We start from the raw sequence: 20,237 nt of genomic DNA, 5'->3' as shown, positions 1-20,237 counted from the left end.
TGGGCTTGGCTGGTCTCCTCCCCCCGGGCTCCGCCTCCCTGGCCGGTGAGCCGAGACTATAAGAGGCGGCGGCGCCCGGCCCCAGCAGCGCCACCCGAGGCTCCGGAGTCCAGTCCGGCGCGGGGGACGCTCGCAGCGGCGGCTAGGAAGGCTTGGGGTGCAGGATTCCCGCGGAGCTCGGTCCCATGAAGCCCCCCACAGTCCAGCGCGGCGCCGGGGGCGAGGCGGCGCCGGCCGCAGGCGCAGGTGAGGGCGGCCCCGGGGGGCTGGCCAGCCCGGGAGGGGGGGGGGCCGATCTCCTGGCCCCCCGAATCCGAGCTTCAGCTTCAGCATCCTAGCCGCAGGGCCTGGACCATCAGGCGGGGTCAGATTGGAGAAGAGAGGAAGGAGGAAGGTCGGGGGGGAGGACGTCAACCTCCGGCTCCCTCCGAAGTTTCCATAGAAAACTGGTTCTGAACTTTAAAAAAAGGAGAAAGAATGTGCTTCTCCCTTCCTGCCTTCTGGTTCCTTCTGTCCTCCCTCTCTCTTCCAGCTGGTGCAGGACCCGGCGCCTCCTTTGCCTAGAAGCGCGTCGGACCCTGAACTTTGTCCTGGGTCGGAGGGAGGCTTTAAAAGTCACCCCTCCAAGAGCTGAAGCGCTCCTCCTCCTGCCTCTCCATCCATTCCCCTCTCACTGCCCCTCGTAACCTGGGAGAGAGACTGGTTTGGCCGAGCCCCTGGGCTCCTGCCGCCTTGGAATCCTGGGGGGGTCGGGCCGATGCTGGGCCGGCTGAGGGGGGGCGGGAGGGGGGAGGCTTGCTCGGCCTGAGGCCCCCCAGCTCACACTCTGCGCCCCTCTAGTTCCCGCCCTGGAGTCCGCGGTGGCTGCGGACCTGGCCGATGTCCTGTGCGAGTTTGACGAGGTTCTGGCCGACTTCTCCTCCCGCTTCCACGAGCGCCACTTGGAGTACGAGGAGCACCTGAAGAGGATGAAGCGCAGGAGCAGCGCCAGCGTCAGTGACAGCAGCAGCGGCTTCAGCGATTCCGAGAGTCAGTGCCTCCTTCCGCCCTCCTCCCTTCCCTGCTTCTCCTTTCATCCCCGCCCCTTTCCCTTTCCTCTTTCTCTCTTCTCCCTTTCCCTCCTCCTGCCTTGCTTCCCCTTCCTTTTCCTTCTTTCTCCTTTCATCCCCATCCTTTCTCCTAGTCCCTTTCGTCTTTCTCTCCTCATCTTCTTTCCCTTCTTCCCCTTCTCCACCCTCCCTTCTTTCTCCTTTCATCCCCCTCCTTCCTCCTCTTTCCTTCCTTCTCTCTCTCTCTCTCTCTCTCTCTCTCTCTCTCTCTGCCCTTCTCCCCCTCCTGTTCTTCCCCTTCTTTCTTTCTCCTTTCATCCCCTTTCCTCTAGTTCCTTTTCCTTTCCCTTTCCTCTTTCTCTCCTCTTCTCCCTTCCCTTCTTCCCCTTCTCCACCCTCCCTTCTTTCTCCTTTCATCCCCCTCCTTCCTCCTCTTTCCTTCCTTTTCTCTCTCTCTCTTCCCTTCTCCTCCTCCTCCTGTTCTTCTTCCCTTCTTTCTTTCTCCTTTCATCCCCTTTCCTCTAGTTCCTTTTCCTCTTTTCTCTTCCCTTCCCTTCTTCCCCTTCTCCACCCTCCCTTCTTTCTCCTTTCATCCCCCTCCTTCCTCCTCTTTCCTTCCTTTTCTCTCTCTCTCCCCTTCTCCTCCTCCTGCTCTTCTTCCCCTTCTTTCTTTCTCCTTTCATCCCCCTCCTTCCTTCTCTTTCCTTTCTTTTCTCTCTCTCTCTCTCCTCCTTCTCCTCCTCCTGTTCTTCCCCTTCTTTCTCCTTTTATCCCCTTTCCTCTAGTTCCTTTTCCTTTCCCTTTCCTCTTTCTCTTTTCTTCTCCCTTCCCTTCTTCCCCTTCTCCACCCTCCCTTCTTTCTCCTTTCATCCCCCTCCTTCCTTCTCTTTCCTTCCTTTTCTCTCTCTCTCCCCTTCTCCTCCTCCTGCTCTTCTTCCCCTTCTTTCTTTCTCCTTTCATCCCCCTCCTTCCTTCTCTTTCCTTCCTTTTCTCTCTCTCCTCCTTCTCCTCCTCCTGTTCTTCCCCTTCTTTCTCCTTTTATCCCCTTTCCTCTAGTTCCTTTTCCTTTCCCTTTCCTCTTTCTCTTTTCTTCTCCCTTCCCTTCTTCCCCTTCTCCACCCTCCCTTCTTTCTCCTTTCATCCCCCTCCTTCCTCCTCTTTCCTTCCTTTTCTCTCTCCCCTTCTCCTCCTCCTGCTCCTTTTCCCCTTCTTTCTTTCTCCTTTCATTCCCCTTTTCCTCCTGGTTCCTTTCCCTTTCCTCTTTCTCTCCTCTTCTCCCTTCCCTTTCCCTCCCCTCCCTTCTTTTTCTTTTCATCCCCTCCTTCCTCCTTTTTCTCTTCCCACCTCCTGCCTTTCTTCCCTTCCCCTCCCCTCCCCTCTTTCCTCCTTTCATTCCCTCCTTCCTCCTCTTCCCTTTCCCTTTCCTCTTTCTCCCCCCTTCTCCATTCCCCTCCTCCTGCCCTTCTCCCCCTTCCCTTGCCCATTCCTCTCCCTCTGCTGTTTGTAGTGCTAGTGTTTCCTCTCTGGTTGGGGAACAGTCCTGCTGTCAGTCCACTTTCTAAGTTTCTTCCCCTGAGAAACTTTCTATGCAATCTATGTAGGCGAAAAGAGGTGCCGGTGAGGGATAAAAGCTATTTGTTAGCAGGCAGGAAGGGAAAGATGGTTCCTGCTGCTATAGAGGAAGGTGAAATTGAGTCCAGGATCTCAGATTCCTTATCACTGGATTTCAGCAGGAACGAGAATACCTGTTCCTTCCAGAGACCTTGTAAGAGCAAGGAGATAAGAGTCATGTGAGTGTTCCTTGGAGTAGAAGAGTTATGTGAACTCAGGTCTGCAATCTTTAGTGTTTAGGTACACAGAAAGTTTAAGCAGTTTTTGTTGGTGGTGCTGTTTTTTTTTTTTCAAATCACACAAACTAGGGTTTTATTTGGGAGCGTAGTTTAGGATTTTTATTGTTAATTTAAATCAGATTTTGAACCTTTTATGAAAAGGAGCAGGGTAAAAGACTTCATTCTAGGATTCTGTGGGAAATGACCAATGATTGAGGGAATGAGAGAGAGAAGATGATCTAAACTATAGAAGCACCTATGAAGCTAAGAACTCTTTTTAAAAAATGACATCTAGGGGATTCTCAAGGGGAGTCTACAACAGATTATTTTGAGAATCCCCTAGATGTCATTTATAGAAATGAATTCTTAGTTTCATAGGTGCTTCTATAATAATTGCTTGCACTTTTTTTAAAGATCAGATCGGGCTTGAGGTTTACATACAGTTCTCTGACCCTGGACTAGTTACTTAATCTCTGCTTCAGCTTCCTCAACTGAAAATGAGAATAATAATAGAAACAACCTCTCAGTGTTGTTGGAGGTAGAACATGTAGCCTGGCATCTAATAGGTCCCTTCCCTCCTGCCTTGTAACTTTGGTCTTCTAAGTATAAATGACTTTTATGGTGGAAACCTGGCCCCATCCCCCAGGGGTTCCCACCTCTTCTTGTGCTTACTGACTTATACCAAACTGGCATAAACTAGGAGATGAAAAATGGAAAGAAAGCCAGTCATGCCATGAGCAGACAGAAAACTGACTCTCTAGAGTCACACGGCTTGCTGAATTATAGTTTTCTTCTCTTCCTCAGCTACTTCAACATGCTGAATTTAGAAGCTTGAGTTTGCCTAGTCACTTACCAGCTGATAAGCTTATTTTGCACTGCTGGGCTAGGACCCCTAATGAACACAGATCAGAGGTTTACTGATGGAAAGGACCTCAGAGACCATCTGTGGCCTATGAGACTTCATTTTACAGATAAAGAAATTGAGGGGAGACATAAAGAAAGTTTCATGTGAATTAGTATCCTCTAAAAACTGGATATTCATGAAGATTTCCTGACTGTGAATTCAGAACTTTTACATTCTTTATTCTATAATTATTATTAGTTCTTTAATCATAAACAAAAGTTAAGTAGGTCTTTTTTTTTTTTTTTTGCAAGGCAGTAGGGTTAAGTGACTTGCCCAAAGTTACACAGCTATGCCCAAGGTCATACAGCTTTGTAATTTATTAAGTGTCTGAGTCTGGATTTGAACTCAGGTCCTCCTGACTCCAGGACCAGTGCTCTATCCACTGCACCATCTAGTTGCCCCAAATAATTGAAAGGTAGTTAATTTTTTTTTTTTGGCAAGACAATGGGTAAGTGACTTGCCTAAAGTTACACAGCTAGGTCATTGTAATCCCCTTAGGTTTTGATCCCATCTATGGCCCGACTCTTCATCCCCTCTCGTTCCTTCCTGAATCCGTGGTGGCTACAGACCTGTCTGAGGTCCTGTGTGAGTTTGATGAGGTTATGGCCAATTTCTCCTCTCACTTAACCCCATTGTCTCGCCAAAAAATATAATAATATTTATATGTCTTATTGTTTCAAACTACTTTTACATACTTGTATCTTATTAGATTTTCAAAATAGCTCTATGACATATCAGATATATGACATATGACATTATTACTCCAATTTTTCAGATGAGGAAACTGAGATTAGAGCTGAAGCAGCTATCAGAAAGGGAACTCAAATCCAATCCTGACATCCTCAACTAGCTCTTTTCCTGCAACAGTAAGTTGCTGATGCTACCTATTCCTTATTTTAGAAGGGATCTCAGTGAAACTTTAGTTACAGAAACAGTTTCAGACAGTTTCTGAAAGGACTTCAAGAAATCATCTAACTCAACCCTTTCATTTTGCAGATGAGGAAACTCTTTGTGGTTGTACTTAGGGAAATCAGAAGCTATTTTCTCCCTTTACTAGGAAGGAAAAATTCAGTCACCAAATTTGAACAGAAGCTATTTTTTTATGCAGATGAAGGGCACTCCTTGCCCTAACCCAAGATTTGAGTAAGGCACTTGACTTCCAGCTTTGGTTCCTTTGGCAGCCATGGCCCAGACACATCATTTGGAAAAGAAGGATAATTCTTACTTCACAGGGAGGTTTAAAATGAATTACAGTTCATAAGAGGCAAGGGACTGAAATTATTTTTTCTGAACCTTTTTTTTATTCTGTTGCTGATACTAATAGCCTCCAGGCTCTTGTTGAACAGAGTGAAAGAGCCTCCCTCAGCCTGGGTTCTCTTCTAATTTGATGTCAAAAGGAAATCTTACATTTCTTGAAACCTGTCTCTCTTTCTGTGGCCATACTTGAATACCTCACATCAGTCATGGTATGAGATAGAAAGTCAGACATGAAATCCTCTCCATCAAGGCAAGGAAATGAGGACAGTTTGTCCAGTGCTATTTCACTGCAAAGAAACAGCTCTTGTTCAGGCAGTGATCACACTCCTCTTGAATAGAGTATAAGATTGCCCATTCAGAGACAATCAGGATTTCTATTGGACAGGATCTCAGATGTAGAAACCTTTCTTATTTCTTTGTGGACACAGGAAGAAGGCACTGGCAAGCATCCTTGACCAGCATTGGGGGAGGTATTTCCAGTGTGTTTGTGTGTATGTGTGTGTTTTGCCCAGAATCTGCATTTTTTTTGCTTTTTGTGCTAATGAAACTAACCATTAGTTTGGTAGTTAGGAAAATAAAGAGGAAAAAATAAATCACAGGTTATCCATATAATACCCCTCAGCTAATTCTCTGCTGGCTAGTTGAGTCTATTCTCTATACAAACCTATTACAATATAGACTCCAGGGTAGTTAGCCTGTCACATAAGTCATCATCTTTTTAGGGCACTGTATTTTAATCTGCATCTCAGTTACTGCTAGGAATTAGCTGCATGGAGCATTTGTCATATTAATTAATTGGCTTTTGGTACTATAACTTTAGTCATATTTATTAATAGCTGCACCATTTGAGGGGAGGGAGAGAGAGGTCACCAGACCCATTTATATAGGTTGTCCAAAAAGTTTTAATGCAGTTTTAAACTTAAATAGTCACATCCATTTACCAGATGGGAAAAAATAGAGATCCTCATTTAAGCTCTTAAGTTTGCTTAGCAATGAATGAATTCAAATCAAAAGCATATATGCCAAGGATACAAAGAAAGGCCAAAAAAAATGTGGTAAGCTTTGGCACAGAACTCAGGTCTCCTGAAATGAACTGAATTTTCATTTAAGATATTGGTTAAGATGCTTTATTTTGGTTATTTTTAAAAGGTAGTGAATCATGGCTACAGCCATAAGATCATGACAGGATTTTCTAGGTTCTCCCAATGACTTACACAGGGACCTCAGACAAATTGTAAGGTATTGTTAAACCTTGTTTCTCCATCTGTGAAACTAAAACATGATTACTTAGATTGAAAAGTTCATATTTAAAAAGTACTTTGACATCTTCCTGAAAATTTTGTTTCTCTCATTTAATAATAATAATAATGATAATGATAATAATAATAATAATAATAATAATAAAAGATAGTAGTTTAAGGTGTGCAAAACACTTTATGGTTGTTTTTTTTTTTAGGTTTTTGCAAGGCAAATGGGGTTAAGTGGCTTGCCCAAAGCCACACAGCTAGGTAATTATTAAGTGTCTGAGACCAGATTTGAACTCAGGTACTCCTGACTCCAGGGCCGGTTCTGTATCCACTATGCCACCTAGCTGCCCCCAAAATGCTTTATTTTTTTAAAAAAATTTTAAAAAAATACTTTATATTCTTTCATTTGAGCCTAAAACCAATCCTATGATTTTGCTTCTGTTTCTATAAGTGAAGAATCTGAGACTCCAAGAGTTTGCTTGGGCTCACCCAGCTAAGAAATCTATAGGTTTTTATTTTATTTTTAGTGATTTGTTTTTTGGTTTTTGCAAGGCAATGGGGTTAAGTGACTTGCCCAAGGTCACACAGATAAGTAGGTATTTATGTGTCTGAGGTCATATTTGAACTCAGATCCTCCTGCCTCCAAGGCTGATGCCTTATCCACTGAGCTACTTAGCTGCCCCATATATCGATTTTATCAATAAGATCTGAATCTCAGTCAAATCATATCTCATTATCATGATTTAAAATATTGTTTGTAATAATCAAGCTCTCTCACCTATGAAAACATGCATCCAGTTGTAAACTCAATGGAAACTTTTATTTTTTCATAAGTTACCACATCTCTCTACCTCCAACCCCACTTACTAGAAGAAATCAAAATTGTGCCATTATTCCAGTAACCAGAAAAGAAGAAACTCTATCAAGGGTGTTTTTCTTCCTAAGGAGAAAATAAGCATAGCACTCATTCCTTCTTAGCCCTACAGTTGCAGACCAGTCTGTACACTTGTCAGAGGGGTGGGGTGGCTGGAAGTAAACATTTCAATGAGCCAATACTTTTCCTGTTCCAGCTTCTTCTAAGGTGGTGTCCTAAGCTGTTGCACTTTAAATAGCTCATCCTGAATGCTTTCATATGGATAGTACTGTTTTCTTGGTTCCTTCTTCACCAACTTGCTAAACTGATTGCAGTTGAATTAATTTCTACCCTTGTCTTTCCCACAAACCTTTGCTATCCCGTGTTTGAACAGATAATAATATCAAGTCTTTTAATGGCAATGAAATTAAAATTGCATCACCATAGTTTAAGGAAGATTGTAGAAAACTTTTAAAGAATGAGGAAAAGCTGAAAAGGATCACTTTTGATTTATCTAGCATAACCTGGAGGCTGGAAGGGAATTTGAAGGACCTTTGAAAGTCTACTTTTACTTCTTACTGGGTGGGACACTTTATTTTGGGTAAGGTGGGTATCAGTACCATGATTAACATGTATGTGCCAATGGCCTGCTTTTAGGACTGGGCTGAAGGCTGAGTCCTGTGTCTGGACACTGGCAAAGTAAACAATGTCTTGGGTGGCTTGGGCTATTTATGCCAATATCATGAAGTATGGGTCATATTATTAAGCAATCTGAGTGGGTGGTTTGTTGTGCTCTGACGCCTTGGCAGGACTGGAGCTGTCTCTGAAGAGTAGCTGATGGCAATGTTGATGAAGAGTGTTTTTCTTTTTTTGGACCACTGGAACATAGACACCAAGGAAGGATGACTCCCCTCTCTCCACCCTCCGTGTTCATTCTTTATGACAAAAGATAAACAGGCCTAAGATTTTCCTCTCAGTTAATTACTATAGTTCACTTGCCTGAAACTTATGGGGCAGTTGTTCTATATTTGTAAGAGTTTTGGGCAAGTTTTGTGTTTTGTGGTTTCATTCTGTTCTGAAATAGAAAATGTTAGTGGTAACCTGGAATTACTCTTCCCTCCTCTCTAAGCTAAAACAACACACCTCCCTCTTTAACAAACTTCTTATTCTGACTTCTCTACTTAACTAACATTCTCAAATACTAGTAGTATTCAGGTTTTTTATACTTCTTAATAATGTTTTAAAAAATGAAATTTTCAATTAGAGAAAATGAAGTTGATTTACTGAAAAAGTGTCTCATTTAGGACAGATATTTTTGAAAGCTAGTCATGCCTTTTGAGTTGGGGAGGGTAGCTAGTTCAGGGTCTCAAAAATCTCTTATCTGTGATCCAAGGGTTTTGAAATGATCACTACTAGAAATAATGGTTCTTTAGGTTGAGACATTGTGTCCATAACATCCCTTACTTGGGTTTTGATCCTATGATTACAACAACACCCTTGAACACATTACTATTATTTTATTATATTTAATTAGCTGTTGCCTAGTAGAAAACAGAGACCTAAAGTTAAAGGGATATAAAAAAGGCAAGAGTTTTTTTTGTTTGTTTGTTTTTAGACATGGGAGCCAAGCAGGAAAGGTCTAAAGCATAGGGTACCTCAATGGGGATGAAGATAATGGGGAACCAGGAGAAGGAGCAAAGAATAACAAAAGAAAAGAAAGAGGCTCCTCATTTGAGTAAGGGGACTTGAGTTCTAATACTGAGTTTTTCCAGTGTTACTTTGGAGAAGTCATGTAGCCTTAGGGTCTTGGTGTCCTTATCTGTAAACTGAGGTATGTGGAACTAGATCATCTCTAAGGTCCCTTCCTACTCTAAACCTGTGATCTATGAAATTTCTCTTATTTATAATTTTGTCTTTGAGAGAGCTTAAATGTTTTGATCGGTTTTTAGGTCGCTGGTTAGAAGACCTCTGAGGAAGAGAAGTGAGACCATGGTGAAGTTTTCAGTTATGCTATCTCTTTTAGGCCTCAAACTTGGGATTCTTCCTTTGTATTTCTTTCTCCAATGAGCTAGAAACTTTGATCAAATCAGCATCAAAGCCAGAATTTATAACAGATCAATTTTGGGGGGAATCCTTAATTCCCTTGCTTGGCCCTTCTATTGATATTGTTTTTTAAAAAACCCACTTTTCCCATTAGAAATGGGGGACACAGGAATGCCAAAGGACTTTGAGCAAACATCTGGATGGGTAACTGTGGTGGTATGAGAGGGGAATCTCTTCTATGTAACTTGGAATAATACCTACAGACTAGACTCTGTTGGCCACTACATTAGAGTGTGTGCCTTGGACACTACCTCCCCCCCACCCCCATTCCACCCATAAACTTGTGATATTGGAATGAGCTGGGCAGGATGTAGGGAAGAAGGCATTGGTTTGGTAGATTAAAGTACAGGTTTCTAAACATGAATTTGTTTAGACTCTCAAAATATTAAACTGGCCTTAAAGTCTTGTTAAAAGTATATTCCATATATACAGGTAGAAGCTGACAAAAAGACTTTTTAACTTCTAAAATGGCTGAGGCAAAAAAGACTTGATTCAAACTGCTTTTTAAAAAAAAGAGCTGTGTCTGCCCAATTAAAAATAATTACATTATTTTCGAGAGATACATATGTGTGCATTACATAATTTTAAGAGTCTCTTTCCTTTATCAACTCAAAGATAGACAGGAAAGGGGTTGGTCATATGCTTTCATTTCACATACAAGGAAACTGAGGCATGGAGAAATGAAAGGATCACTCTAGGTCATGCAGGACAAGATGAGACCAGTACCTATTTACTCCCAGTCTGGTATTCTATTTGTCTAATATACTAACTGTAATGGTGCATGTTTTACGAAGTTTGGCGGCTGTAAATAGACATAAATATGGGTCCCTGGGATTAGAGTCTGAACCATATAAACTGATGAAACTCTGTTGATTACATATACAGCCCTGGTTTTAAAGTATTCACCGAAAGGTCACATTTCTTTAAATAGGTGCTTTGAACTTGTGTTACTGGGCATAATTTCACATATTTGGGAACTTGGATTGAAATGCCATTTCCGAATTTCCTTTGCAAGACCTGTTTGAGAAGGTCAGGACAACGCCAGTTTCCTGTGGAGCCTGTAGGAGCAGGGATGTCTGGCTGCTGCCGAGTGCTGCTCCTTGGTGTCTGGGTTCTGGCCACATGGGTTTTCATTCAAAGGACTATGAGCTAATATCGTATTTTATACTGCCGTAGTTGAGTCTGCCTGTGTTTTCCATCACAAATATCCCCTGGTGTATAACCTGGCTGTAAAAATATGCTTGGGATTATAAGTTTGTGTTCAAGTTTTCCCAGAAGCAAAGTAAAAGGGGTTTCTAGACTTTAGTCAAATATTCACATTGTTTTCAGATACTGTCTTCACCCCCCCCACAATGAACATGGTAATATCTGTCCCTTACCCAAAATTACACTGGTTATTGATTTATTTTTTGACCTAATTTTATGTGTTTTTATGGAAATTTTTATGGAATTTTAGAAATACGACTTCTGCTTATATAAAGAAGAGATGGGTGTCATTTCCCCTTACTCATGGAAGGGACATTAATTAAAAATAGGAACCTTAATTAATGATAGGGACCTCATAGAATATTACAGCAGGAAGAGACTTAATAATAGTATTTATATAGAGTATCAAAGTTTGTAAAGTCCTTTAAATGTGTCACCTCATTTGATCCTCATAACAATACCTCCATTAAAAACGAGGAAATAGAGGCTGAGAGGTTAAGTGACTTGTTTTGTCTAATTGCCTGTTCAGCAGGTGAGGAAACAGCCTGGATAAGTGAATTAGTGGCAAAACCTGGGACTAGAATCCCAAACTCTTAACTCCCTACCTCTAAAAAAGGATTGATTTCTTTTTATTTTAGCATCACCTTCATTTCTAAATCTATCTCTCCTCCCTCTCCTACCTAGAAAAACTAAAAGGGGAAAATTTTTTCAGATAAGCTAGTTAACATATCAACCAAGTCTGACAATATTATACAATGGTCCACATCCATAGTCTCATTTCTGCAAAGAAGGAAGGAAGATGCTAATTCTCATATCTTTTCTGAAGATAAGCTGATTTTCAAATCCTTTCAAATAACTCAATTATCTTGGTGTCTCTGATGTTGTCTGTATGGCTCCTAACTTTCTTCAAAGTCTAATGTAAGTTAGAGTTAAGGAAGAAATGAAGACAAGGTAGATGGTAGGTAGGTGAGATTGGGGGGGATAAAATTATTCCTAAAAGCTATAGTTAAAGGACTTAGAACCCTTCTTCCAAGGTTTCAGGCTCTTCCTTGGTTCACCAAACTCCAAAAGAGGATAAATCTAGGAGGAGCAACAGTCTTAGGGTGCAGCTGCCCAGGTAAAGGCTTGTTGAAGGACCTTTGAAAGTCCTGTTTGAGAAAGGAGTGAGGATCCAGTCACAAGACCAGGCTTCTTTGTACTTGAATGAACTCAGATCATCTGGCACAGGAGGGGCTAGAAACAATGTCTCTCTTCATTAAAGTATATCCCTATGTAGAGAAATGCTGCCTTACTGTGAAAATAATTCTCTATCCAACCCCTACCCCCACCCCCAACCTGCAACAACCAAAGTTATTATTGTCTTGGCTGAATGTGACAGACACAGAGATCCCAAAGGAATCCAGAAAATTATTGGAATAGAGGCAACTGCTAGTATATCATACCTTTCCTGTTTTGTGGATATGGGAGTTTTCACTGGGTGATGGGAGGAAAGCAAAACTTTGAGGGTTGTAGAAATGAGTCAAAACTATCATTACAGAATATAATTATATAATTATCATTTTATATGCTGATAGATGTGTGTATGTATGTATGTGTCACAGATCCTTCATAATAGATTATAAACTCCAGAGACTGATTCTTTTTTTTCATTTATATTCTTACAACTGGCACATAGTAGGCATTCAATAAAATAATTGATGGAGTGATATATGTTTATGTAATACATAAAATATTCGTACTTATGTACATAGTTATGAAATGAAAAGCATATAAATTATATCTGTATATCATGTCTATATTTAGGAAGAAAAGTATATGTGCCTGTATTTTCATTCATACACACACCTATATATATGCACATATATATATATATTCATATATGTATATATGTGTGTATATACCTAGTTCTTTCTTTCCTTTGTTTCTGAGAAGGCTGTCAACTTTTTAAAGAGTTATTTCTTTTCCATTACTTAATATTATTAGTAATAAATAACCACTTACTATAGGGTTTTTCAGATCTTATAGTCCATTTAGATATTTCCATATATAATTAATATATCCATTTTATATGTATGTATATATACATATAAAGATCTGGGTTTTAAATCCCAGCTCAACTACTTACTAGCTATTTGACCTTGGGGAAGGAATTTAGCCTTTTTTTTTGTGCCTTGCTTTTTCATTGGTAAAATGAGAATTATAATACTTAATTACTTAACTCACAGAACTGGTGAGTGCCTACTCATCATGAGAGTGATGAGATAATTTAGAGTGCTTTATAAAACCCAAAGTATTAATTGTTGTGAGTTATTATTAGCTGTTAAATGTATTTGTATATATGTGTGAATATATGTATGTCTGCACACCTGAATGCAGAAGATCTTTTTCCCCCAGGTAGACTTAGGACATCGTCTCTTCTAGAGACTAATTATGACTGTTCATTCTTTGTATACCTTCATTCTAATTATCCTATGTGTTCTTTTCCTTAAAGGTGCAGATTCCCCTTATAGACACAGTTTCAGTTGCAGTGATGAAAAGCTGAATTCTCCAACAGTGTCAACACCATCTTTGTCTTCTCCCCTCGTCATTCCTCGGAAAGGTAAATTTAACTGGGTACATGGTCTTCCCACTCTTCATTCCCCTTCCCATCTTCTCTCTCCAGCTGTACCAGACTCTGGGGTCATCTCTGCCTAGCACTCTTTCTTGACCTCTGTGGATCAAAGTTGATGGGCAAGACTTCTGGATTTCTCACACGTGCAGAACTTTATGGGGTGAACATTTCTACAAATGGTTCCAGATGCTCCTTTGTTCTCTGCCTAGGCAGGTTGTAATCTGGTTATAGGCAGACTCTGTGCCAAATCACAGTGACTGGCAGCCTCTTCCATTGGTTCTAGAATGTAAAACCCTTCTGCAAAGGTTTGTGGAAGGTGGAGTTTTATAACTACATCAATTATTTCACCCACATTCTCGGTAATTGCACTAACTCAACAATTAAATAGAATTTTCATGAGGTGCAATGAGATGTCCTGAAGAAAGTCAAGGTAGAAGCTTTACTATTTTCTGACTGTTTTGAGAACAAAATAATCCTAGAATTTGAATGCAATAGATTTTAGATAATTTATAGTTCTTTGATGATCCAAACTTCCCCTTTACAGAAGAAAACAAGCTCAGAGTGCCTACTCACATACGGAGCAAGTAGCAGAGATGAGATTTGAACTCAAGTGCCTGAATCTCAGCACAGGCCATTTTTTTTCTGTTTCACAATGTTTCTTGGGTCTTTAAAACTTATGTGAAACTTCCTGGTTTTGGGGGTTTAGTGAATTGACTTAGGTAGGAGAGAAGGAAACTGACCTTAAATGTTCTTAACCTCAAATGCCTTTGCTGGCTAGCAGAACATTAGCTTATGCTGGACACTTGCCTTCCTGACAATAAAATGAACTGTTTGTTTTTTAGAAGAAATATTACCCCAGTGAAAAATCATCGGATGGAGCCAAAAAAAGAGGGGGGGGGGAAGCTATAATATCTTTGAATTTTACTACTCCCTAATATTAAAGCAGAGCTTTTCCTAAGAGAGAGATTTTCCATTTCCACCCTACCCCCACCACAGGTCTTGTAATTTTGGGACTTTTGGGAATTGGTGCAGTCATCCACATTCTCTGATGAGTCTCACATATTTAGGGTAGTTTCAAGATGGCACAATCTTGCCTGAAATTACTCCCCAATCCTGCAAATGTATCAGTTTGGAGAATGAACACCTGTTGCCAAAAAGGGTTAAAAAGCAATGTAGTGAGGAGTTGTTTATTCCTAAAAATATCCATACCTATACTTCAACAGCAAAATAAATGGGCAATTCTTTTTTTTTATTTTTTTATTTTTGCGAGGCAAATGGGGTTAAGTGGCTTGCCCAAAGCCACACAGCTAGGTAATTATTAAGTGTCTGAGGCCAGATTTGAACTCAGGTACTCCTGACTCCAGGGCTGGTGCTCTATCCACTGCGCCACCTAGCCACCCCTAAATGGGCAATTCTTAAAAAGTTGTCAGTTTTTCTCAGACTATTGGTTATAAGCTTACTTTGTTCACACTTCTTCTAGGAAACTAGTTCAAGGTAATTGAACCTGGGGTGCTGTGGAGCCTCAAAAACATCTAAAATTTCAAGCATCCTATTTTATGTTTATTTTTCTACTGATCTCTCTCTTAGATAAAAATAAAATTCAAACTCCAGTTAGCTACTAATTCTGCATGTAAAATTGTTCCCAAGAGTTCCTTGTATTCATCTTGTTATGTCATTACAGGGTATGCCTTGGTACTGGAGGCTAAATAAATAATGTGCCAAGATTAAGACATTCAATAAATCCAAAATGGAAATTAGATGGAGGGTTTTCAATTCAGTCTCCTCAAAGACAGTGAAGGAAAACTCTTTCTCTACTATACTCTGAAGTAAGAAAATATTTAGCTTAAACTTTAGAAATATTATTACACCTGAACCTTAGAGCGGGTGCTCAGAGGAAATGGTAAAAGTCATTTTATTTAGACAGTTCTCTAAGAGTTTAAGACACGGAGAATTTGCTAACCTAAAGAAGAAGTTTCCTTCTCCAGGAGTTCCTTATATCAATGAAGTCACAGGTGTAATACCCCATCTGAAAAAAATAATTTGATTGTAAGCACCATGAAGGCAGCTCTATCTGGTGTTATTTGTCTTCCAAGCTGATGGTAGCAACTTAATAGTTTTTGAGTACTTATTGGATGATTGATAGAATTCAAAATAATCATGTGTCTGTTTGTATCATTCATGTATGAAAACTAAATTTTATTCCTTGTTTTACAGCCAAACTTGGAGACACCAAAGAGCTAGAGGACTTCATCGCTGATCTGGACAGAACATTAGAAAGTATGTGTATTTCAGATGATTCCAAACAAATAATTTATAAGCACCCCAAAGATAAGGATGCTGTCTATGATTTCATTGATATAGAGAACACCCTCTATCATGTGAACAGAGAGAGACAAGAAAGTGTTTAATAAATGCTTATTGATTTATTGCAAAAATGAAAAGACCAGTTTAGAGTCAGACTAGACTATCATCTTCACTGATAACCCTGTCACAACCCCATGGACCATTGGATAATGTGTTTCCATCAGCCAAAAAGAGCATTTAAGATCAAAGAAAACCAGTAAATTCACCACCACAAATATTTTGCCATCAGCAGAGGTTTTGATAAAATAGTAGTCTCCAAAGAGTAATAGACCATGAAGATATGTTTGGACTAACCGTCCTTAGAGAATTTCAAATATATGATCTTGGGAACTTGAATGGGGTGAGGGCAGTTAAATCTTTCTTTCTGTTCTTTGATTTTAAATATTTCTAGCACTGAAATTCCTTAATTGGAAACTGCTAACTCTTCTGGGATAAGGATTGACATAGAATAGTACTTTTTGAGGCCTGAGGGTAACTGCTTTTGGAATGAATTAAACTGAGCCATTTTCATGGAGATTTGGGGATGGTTTGAATTTTTTGATTATTAAGCTTATTTTTTAAAAGAAGTTATTTTAAAAGTGATTAAAACTAAGAAAAACCCAAATCAACTACTGAATAATAAAAATTGTTCTGTATGTTGCTTCCCATTTGGAAGCTGCCCTAATGCTACCCTATTGGCATATCCAGAGACATAATCTATGACTTTGAGTACACTGTTAATATATATATTCCTTGAGGAGGCTTGAGGATGCTCTCCCATGTGCATCGTACAAATCAACTAGACCATATTCCAAAGGGTAGAGTAGGTAGAGAGAAATTAGTCAAGAGATTGGGGTGGAGAAGTAGTTGTGTATGGTTTAACAGGTTTGAAGATATTTCTTTTTGTGTTCCTACTTCCTAGTCTAACTTTGCTGAGATCTCGAGAGGAAGGGGTACACCACCAGTTATTGTTGCTTGAATCTGTTTCCCACCAGGGACTCCATTTGTTCAGCTACTAATAGCAAAAGCATGGTAGTTGAATTTCAATTCAATCCCTCAATATCCAGTAACTTTCTCGATTGATACAGATGGATTGCATTGTTCTGAAGCTAGGTCTTCATCTTGCCAGACGTCTGGATGACAGTACTAGATTTGAGTTTAAAGGTATTGAAGTATTTTTGGCAGAGTGTAGTTTTAGTCTCAGATGGGCCTGAAAATAGAGAAAAGAAGCCTGGCCCCATCCAAAATCTATTTGAAGATTTTTATTACCCTTTTTAACACAGTATCCTCCTACTTCAGACGATATAAACCTGTTTTGACAAAGATTCCTTATAATTTCCCCATAGTTTATCATAGGGCCATGTTATGAACTTGCCTGCTTTATTTAAGTTGTGAAATTCTTCCCAGTTCTGGCAGTTAGAACAGACAGAAATTAGTGGGAACATTGCCATTAAAGTTGGTCCTTTGATTCATGTTTATGAAGTGTAACCCAGTTAAATATAGCATTTGTATAGTTCTATGAATAGTCTCTTATTTATTTCACATTTATAGGCATGTAAGAAGAGAAGAAGATGTGGGTACCTGTTCCTTTAATGGAAGAAGCTTCAGAAGGAAGAAGACCCAAGGAAACCAACTGGTAGAAACTGCTGCCATAGTTGACTATGATCAGTGTATCTTACATACTGTTATTTAAAATACAAACTTATTTGCTGGATTCTTAGGTATTAAAATTGACTTAACTTGTGCAGCAGATGAGAGCAAATGGCTTGTGCTAATATTTTATTTTTCCTTCAAACATACTCATATGTAATTTAAAATGTGTTTATGAAGATATTTGTAATTATATATAGTTGGAAACAGTAATGATGCTTTATCCCTTTATAATATATTTTTGTATGCAAATAAAATTTGAACTGGAGTCCAGATTTTGTCAGGATTTCTTCTTCCCCTAAACCCCCCACATTTCTTCCATCATCCAGGTCCAAGAATCTTAGGGGCAATTTTTTTGAAAGGGGGCTTAGATGTTATGCTGTCCAAAGTACTTCCTGAAACTTGAATTTCAGCTACCAACATTATCACTGACATATTTTCCAGTTTCTTCTTTAAGGCAGATCCCCCTGTCCTAAAAGGGGGAAACCTATTCCATTTTTTTACTTGTAGCTTTAATTGTTGGGAAATTCTCAGTTATTCAACAAATAAACATTTGTTGAGCTAAAATCTGCTTCCATATAACTTTTTTATTGGTCTTACTTCAATTCTCCAACCAAGAAGAAAGTTTGATTCCTCTTCATGACTGCCCTGAAAAATATTTAAAGACAGATGATCATTTTCTCCTTAATCTTTTTCTAATGGAAATAAAATAATAATGCCAAATATTCCAAATAATTTGATGTTCATTGTTATTCCAGGTAAACAACTAGCCATATCTGTAATATGAAACTGGATATTAGGCATTGTGATTTTATTGGAGATCAGATTTCTGATCTGTCCTCTTTCCTTTCCTGGAACCTTCAATAGCTAGAGATTATCCCATGAAAATCCCACCTGAATAAATCAGCTTACTAAATAAAGGGAAATCTCAGCTGCTACAGACAGTTTCCTGCTTAGGACGTTGGAGGGTCCAAATCAAAATTCTCCAATAAGCCAGCTGTACACAAAACCCAGGTGTTGGGAAGTCGGGGGCAGCTAACATGGTGATGTTTCAGCTTATCTGGTTGAGGAAGTGAATATACATTTTAGCTCTGCTTCTGTAATTACTGTAATAGTTTACAATTTCATAGGACTTTTTAAATGCAGTATTTTAATGCAGTATTTCCTTGGATCTGAACAATGATCAAGTGAGATGGGAAGTATTATGCCCCTTTTTTAGATAAAGAATCCAAATCGGGGCGGCTAGGTGGCATAGTGGATAAAGTGGATAAAGCATCAGCCCTGGAGTCAGGAGTACCTGGGTTCAAATCCAGTCTCAGACACTAAAATAATTACCTAGCTGTGTGGCCTTGGGCAAGCCATTTAACCCCATTTGCCTTGCAAAAAGAAAAAACCAAAAAAAAAAAAAGAATCCAAATCACAGAAGTTATGTAATTTGTCCAAAGATAGATAGATGGGAAAAGGCTTTACAGGCTACCAAGTCCTATCACACATTCCATTTTTAACATTCCTGAAAAATAGCCTGGAAGGTCTCTAAGTGGCAAAGAACTCAGAGTTCCCCCAGTGCAACCATTTGGAACCCAGTTCCATTTTAGATCATTCTAATTTTAAATGAATGAACAAATGAATTTATTAAATGCTTATGATATGTGAAACACTGGAAATGGAGATAAGTGAAACACTCTGCCCTTAAGAAGCTTTCATTCTAATGGAGCAGACAAATTTTGGCCTGCAGGACAGATGGAAATATCCCAGTAGAGTGCAGCAGTAAAGCAAATGCTAACAGCTTTCCTTTGATGTCATTTCCACTAATAAAATTAAATCAGTTTTTGATTTTGAAGCATTTGGCAGTACAAGGATTTTAGTGACAAAAGCTTAGTCTTCAATGAAAGCAGAAGGAGCTACCAGGCTGAGCTTCCACTGGGATTGCTTCCCAGGATGATGGCATCAAGCACTGGGCTGCAATTCCCAAGGCTCTCAAGTTCCATATACTGAGTTATCTCTATCAGTCTGAGAGGAGACAGTGGTCAAGGTTGTGGTGGCACCTGCTGCAGGGTATTTCCTGTCTTCCCACACCCCACCCTCACCCCCTCCCTAGGCCGAATTGTTTGCCCTTGTGTGTAACCATTGGATTGTGGGTTGGTGGGGTTGGCTGGTCCCTTTGTCACAGGAAATGTCTCTGCAAATGATGACTGGGATGAAAGCTGGCCTGGTGGTTTGGAGGGCACTGTTATTCCCAAGGCTCTTGGGTTCAGGGTCTTTCAATATCTCCCCTGGAGTCTGAGAAATGGTGGTCTGGTTGCTGATGGTTTCATTTTCCTGACTCGTGCTGCTTCTTGCCACTCTTCCAGAAGCTGCTTTGGGTGAGCTGGCTTGTCTGCCCTGTGACTGCAAGTTGGTTAGCAATTGGGTTTAGGAAATTTTTCTTCATTCAAATAAATATTTATTGAGTTGAAATCAGCTTCTCTATTAACTTTTACCTATTTTATCCATTGGTATAAGTTTTGTTCTTTGGGACTGAATAGCAAAAGTCTAAATTTTCCTCCACATGATTCCTTTCAAATGTGTGAAGATAGTAATCACATCCCTTCCTATGTCTTCTCCACCCTAACAGGCACAGCTCCTTCCATCGATCTTCTTATAGCCTGACTTCCCTCACTATTCTGGTTACTATCCTGGGAATGCACACTAGTTAACTGAAGGATATTGACAATTCAATATTCTGCATTACATCATTAAAAAATATTATGAACTCAAACATCAGCAAATATAAACATTTCAGTATACAAAAGAACAAAAAAGGATTGTATATGAAACAATTTCTATTATAGTTTTTCTTTTAAAAAACATATTAAATGTCCATGGTAAGTAAACATCTAGTTTTCCAATTTGAATTTCATTATACCATGTTCTATTATTTAAAACATTTTTTCTGGGGCGGCTAAGTGGTACAGTGGATAGAGCACTGGCCCTGGAGTCAGAAGTACCTGAGTTCAAAGCCAGCCTCAGACACTTAATAATTAATTACCTAGCTGTGTGGCCTTGGGCAAGCCACTTAACCCCATTGCCTTGCAAAAAACTAACAACAACAACAAAAAAAACAAACTAAAATTTTTTTTTTCCATTGGTGATATTTTCTTTCTTTTTTATTTTTTTCTACATCTCTAGCACTAAACACCTATTCC

The 20,237-nt window shown here is 39.7% G+C and overlaps 1 protein-coding gene across 1 annotated transcript; it reads left to right on the top strand.

The window, feature by feature from the left end:
- The first annotated feature begins 85 nt into the window (after window positions 1-85).
- On the top strand, window positions 86-19,784 carry RGCC (regulator of cell cycle). The gene is made up of 5 exons (XM_074191748.1): window positions 86-246; window positions 841-1,029; window positions 12,940-13,047; window positions 15,274-15,336; window positions 16,954-19,784. The coding sequence occupies exons 1-5, from the start codon at window positions 186-188 to the stop codon at window positions 16,959-16,961; spliced, it is 429 nt and encodes a 142-aa protein (XP_074047849.1). The 5' UTR covers window positions 86-185; the 3' UTR covers window positions 16,962-19,784.
- Window positions 19,785-20,237: the final 453 nt, after the last annotated feature.

Source organism: Macrotis lagotis, chromosome 6 (genome assembly GCF_037893015.1).
Source record: "Macrotis lagotis isolate mMagLag1 chromosome 6, bilby.v1.9.chrom.fasta, whole genome shotgun sequence".
In the NCBI taxonomy this organism is placed as follows: domain Eukaryota; kingdom Metazoa; phylum Chordata; class Mammalia; order Peramelemorphia; family Peramelidae; genus Macrotis; species Macrotis lagotis.
The sequence above is the reverse complement of the archived record's forward strand: the minus strand, read 5'-3'. Positions and strand labels throughout refer to the sequence as shown.

Excerpts from the sequence above, each read along its gene's own strand:
- RGCC (XM_074191748.1), top strand. The coding sequence starts at position 186 with ATGAAGCCCCCCACAGTCCAGCGCGGCGCCGGGGGCGAGGCGGCGCCG. Across the intron at positions 247-840 it reads GGCGCCGGCCGCAGGCGCAG|TTCCCGCCCTGGAGTCCGCG; the intron begins GTGAGGGCGGCC and ends GCGCCCCTCTAG. Across the intron at positions 1,030-12,939 it reads CGGCTTCAGCGATTCCGAGA|GTGCAGATTCCCCTTATAGA; the intron begins GTCAGTGCCTCC and ends TTTTCCTTAAAG.